Genomic DNA, 4373 nt, shown 5'->3' with positions numbered 1-4373 from the left:
ACCAAAACAGGAGACTGTCTTCTATGGATGGGGTCTGCATTTGGGTAGAAGGACCGTTCAATGCTACATGACCTGGAGTTCCCACCATCTAAAGGGGCCTAAGATGATCTGCATGATTCTCTCCTTAGAGTGTTAATGGTGATGAACATAATTTTAAAAGGTAGCTCACAGTGTCCGAATCCCTTTCTTACTGGGGTCATAACACACCAGCACCTCCTCAAGAAAAAAACACTCTCTCAGCACCCTTGGATGCAGCCCCTATGGTTCCCATGGTCTGGTAAGGGTGTAGTTTGCTTGAGTAACCCCATGCTTGATCCCCATCCACTGCTGGTTGTTCTCCTCCAGAGTCCTGCCTCACAACTCAAAGGCCTGGGAGACCTGGCTGGGATTAATGGAGGCTGTGACATAGAGTACTTCAGATTTATCTAGAGCTACTCTTCCTCATTTCAGCAGTGGTCCTACCTTACCTCTTTTTCTTCTTTAACTGTTCCCGAAGTATCAAAAGTTCATCTTGGTGCCCTTGAAATCCTTTTTCAGCTTCCACTGAGTTTCGATATGGACCATTGCTGTCCTTGGAGGATGTCCAACAGCAGCTCCATCACCCAGTTCCTCCTCCTGGCATTTGCAGACACGAGGGAGCTGCAGCTCTTGCACTTCTGGCTCTTCCTGGGCATCTACCTGGCTGCCCTCCTGGCCAATGGCCTCGTCATCACCGCTGTAGCCTGTGACCTCAGCCTCTACACACCCATGTACTTCTTCCTCCTCAACCTCTCCCTCCTTGACCTGGGCACCATCTCCACCACTGTCCCCAAAGCCATGGCCAACTCCCTCTGGGACACCAGGGCCATTTCCTATGCAGGATGTGCTGCACAGTTCTTTCTGTTCATCTTTTTGATCTCAGCAGAGTACTTTATTCTCACAGTCATGGCCTATGACCGCTACGTTGCCATCTGCAAACCCCTGCACTACGGGACCCTCCTGGGCAGCAGAGCTTGTGTCCACATGGCAGCAGCTGCCTGGGGCACTGGTTTCCTCTATGCTGTGCTGCACACTGCCAATACATTTTCACTACCCCTCTGCCAAGGCAATGCTGTGGACCAGTTCTTCTGTGAGATCCCCCAGATCCTCAAGCTTACCTGCTCAGGTGCCTACCTCCGGGAGGTTGGGGTACTTGTAGTTAGTGTCTGTTTTGCATTTGGGTGTTTTGTTTTCATTGTGCTGTCCTATGGGCAGATCTTCAGGGCTGTGCTGAGGATCCCCTCTGAGCAGGGACGGCACAAAGCCTTTTCCACCTGCCTCCCTCACCTCGCCGTGGTCTCCTTGTTTCTAAGCACTGGCATGTTTGCGGACCTGAAGCCCCCCTCCATCTCCTCACCAACCCTGGACCTGCTGGTTGCAGTTCTGTACTCAGTGGTGCCTCCAGCCTTGAACCCCCTCATCTACAGCATGAGAAACCATGAGATCAAGGATGCCCTGAGAAAACTAATCACTGGATACTGTTCAGAAGAAATGAACTGCATGTTGTCTTTTGCATAGGACTCATATCTCATTACAAGCCCAGCATGTCTTCTGGTGGGTTTTTATGGTGATTTTGGTGTTTTGAGTGTGGTTTTTGATTACTCTTTTTGCTTTGTTTTACTTTTCTTTGTGGAAAGCATTCAGATAAGTTTCTTCCTCTGGTTTCTAATTCACACTCTATCCAGATTTTGTGTGTCCCGCAGGTTGTGCAAATGAGGACCCATTCCCTCTGTGTATTTAACCAAAATAAAGGGCCCTGCAGTGACTTGTTTTTCTGAGATCCTTCCTCCAAGACCTTCTCCGCAGCTGCAGGGAGCAGTGCCTGTGTGCAGAGGGGAAGAAGAAAAGAATACTGGCACAGCAGCACTGTCTGGGAGCACCAGTGCTTGGTCTTTCCCGAGCTGCTCTCTTCCCACTTCCATGCTTTCCTTCTGAACCCTTTGGTTGGTGGAAGGCCTGAGTGCTCTTCAAGCATGGTTAGAGTCCTGCTGTGTGGCAGACCTGTGGCCGCAGTCAAGGACAGGCAGTGGGCACCTGTGTGACAGAGCTGGCCTCCATTGCAGCATTTCTATCATACAAGGGGATCTCCTCAGGCCTTGTGCCATGGATGCCCCCCTGGGACTCACCCCTCTCCACTCTAGAGGAGCTGTTGTGCACTTCAGAGTGTCTGGGGCTGTGGGGTGAGTGCCCAGAGTTCTGCAGCACCCTGTGGTGGGCACTGCTGTGGGGCCATGACAGACTGGTCTGTACTGGGGAGAGGGCAGGGAAGGTGGAGGGAGGTCGGGGGCAGTGAGAAGAGTTTAGGGGGAGCTGGGCTGGGCTGGAAAGTGCCAGGGAGAGAAAAATACCAGGGTATAGCTTGTAGTGTGTGACCATGCAGGGCAAGGACTCACACCGGGGGTTTGTGTTGCAGAGTCAGGGCTTGTAGAAAGCATGGAAGACATGCAGGTGCAGGAGAGAGAAGGCTGGTCTGTGGCCTTGGTGGTGTGGACAGACAGCGAGGGTGGCTCAGCATCTTTGTCACTCTCAATGTCTCTCATTGGCCATTTCCAGCACTTGCTTGTCTCCCCAGCTTGACAGGTGAATTTTGCTGTGAGGCCATCTCCATCTTCCTGGTGGTCCAAGGGCTGGTTTGGGGGAACAGACAGCCCTGCCCAGCCTCTCTCCTTCAGCAGACCCTGGAGCAGAGCTTTCTGCAAAGCCCTATGTGGAACAAGGCTGCAGCAGGGCAGGGGTCTGTCTGGAAGGAGGGCTTTTGGAAAGGTCTTGCTGGACAGCGAGATGGACAGGACGCAGCCATGTGCCTTGGAAGCAAGGGAGGACGGGAGCACTGTGGGCTATATGAACAGGACCATGAGCAGGTGAGTGAGGGAAGAGATTCTACAGAACACTGTGTCCAGATTTCAGATCCCAATATAGGAAAGATGTATGCAAGCTGGAGCCACTTTAGCAAAGGGCTCCCATAATGGTCCAAGGCAGGAAGACTTTACCTGTGAGGAGAGGCTGAGGGAGCTGGGCTTGTCCAGCCTGGAGAAAGGAAGATCTTGGGCAAAACATGTAGCAGCATTGCAGTGTTCCCAGGAAGACTGAGTCAGGCTCGTGTCCATGGTACAAGACACAAGGACAAGAGGCAATGGGCTGAAAGAAGGGGGTTAGTGCACTTATAGAGAAATAAATTTCCAACATGAGGATAGTCAAACACTGGAAGCTCTTTCCCAGGAAGTTTGTGCCAGCTCTATCCCAGAAAGTGACTAAGGTGTCTTTGGATAAAACCCTGAGTAATCTGGTCTGGCCCTGCTTTGTGCAGGAGATTTTTCCAAAAACCTCCTGAGGTCCCTTCCAGCCCGAATGACGCTGCCCTTCCTTCCCCTTCATACTTTCAAATTAAGGAGAGCTCTCGGGGTCTCCCTGACCACAAAAATAATTCACATCAGGTGCAGGGATGATTTATATGTGCCCCCATACATACAGCCCTGACCATATCAAGAATTCTTCAGTAGGTCTTTTTGTGATTTCCCCAGGTGTATCAGTATCTATTAAAAAAAAAAAAAAAAAAAAAAAGCAAAAAAAAGGAAAAGAGAAAAAAAAGCATTGACCTTCCAAAACATAAATATATGCAACACAGCAGTGCGCATCTTTAATAGCAGACTGGAAGTGGTGGCAGGGGTAGTGGGGCATCCTGCTGAAGTGAAATAAGTTGAGTTTTGATTTTGAGGTGGCAGAAGTTTCAAGCAAGAGTGGGGCTGTGATAATTTGGGTGCAAGAAGACAGGTTGTGGGCAACTCACAGGCCTTGACCAATCCTTGCTTAACCACAGCTTTGTGTTTGAAGCAACAGCCAGTAAAGACAGAAGGGCATCAGTCTGGCTTGGGAGATCCCAGAGTCCAAGTGTGGTGGGGAAAAGGGGACACAGCTAAAGTCTGCCGGGAAATCAGCAAAGACGTAGGACAGCCTGCAATGAGGATGACTAAGGGCATTGCTGAGCTGTGGTGCTGCAATGGAGGGATACAGGCTCTGCCCAGGGAGCAGCAGGGAGCATGAGGACTATGCTCCCTGTATCAAGGGGAAGCTTGCATTTGTTGGGGTCCTCTATGTGACAGACAACAGGTTGGACTAGCTTTTGTCATTTAGGATGAGAGCAGGAGTCAGCAAGAGTGACCTTGTGTTGCAAGTTGCAAACTGCTTGCTCAGGGAGAGGAAACAGAAAAGGTCTTTTGTCAGCAACCCCAGGAAGTCTCCAGGTTCATGAACAGGCTCTGTGGAGGGTGGGTGAGGAGGCAACGAGGCACTGGAGCTGTAAGGACCTCATGTCCTTTTGCATGTACAGAGTGTTTACTGCTGGTGACGACATCCTA

At 50.7% G+C, this 4373-nt stretch overlaps 1 protein-coding gene across 1 annotated transcript; it reads left to right on the top strand.

Annotated features, from left to right (window-relative positions):
• The first annotated feature begins 579 nt into the window (after positions 1-579).
• Positions 580-1536, top strand: LOC142026027 (olfactory receptor 14C36-like). The gene has a single exon (XM_075018786.1). The coding sequence runs from the start codon at positions 580-582 to the stop codon at positions 1534-1536; it is 957 nt and encodes a 318-aa protein (XP_074874887.1).
• The last annotated feature ends 2837 nt before the right edge of the window (positions 1537-4373 follow it).

Source organism: Buteo buteo, chromosome 31, assembly GCF_964188355.1.
Source record: "Buteo buteo chromosome 31, bButBut1.hap1.1, whole genome shotgun sequence".
In the NCBI taxonomy this organism is placed as follows: Eukaryota; Metazoa; Chordata; class Aves; order Accipitriformes; family Accipitridae; genus Buteo; species Buteo buteo.
Note: the sequence above shows the minus strand (reverse complement) of the source record. Positions and strands in the feature narration are given on the sequence as shown.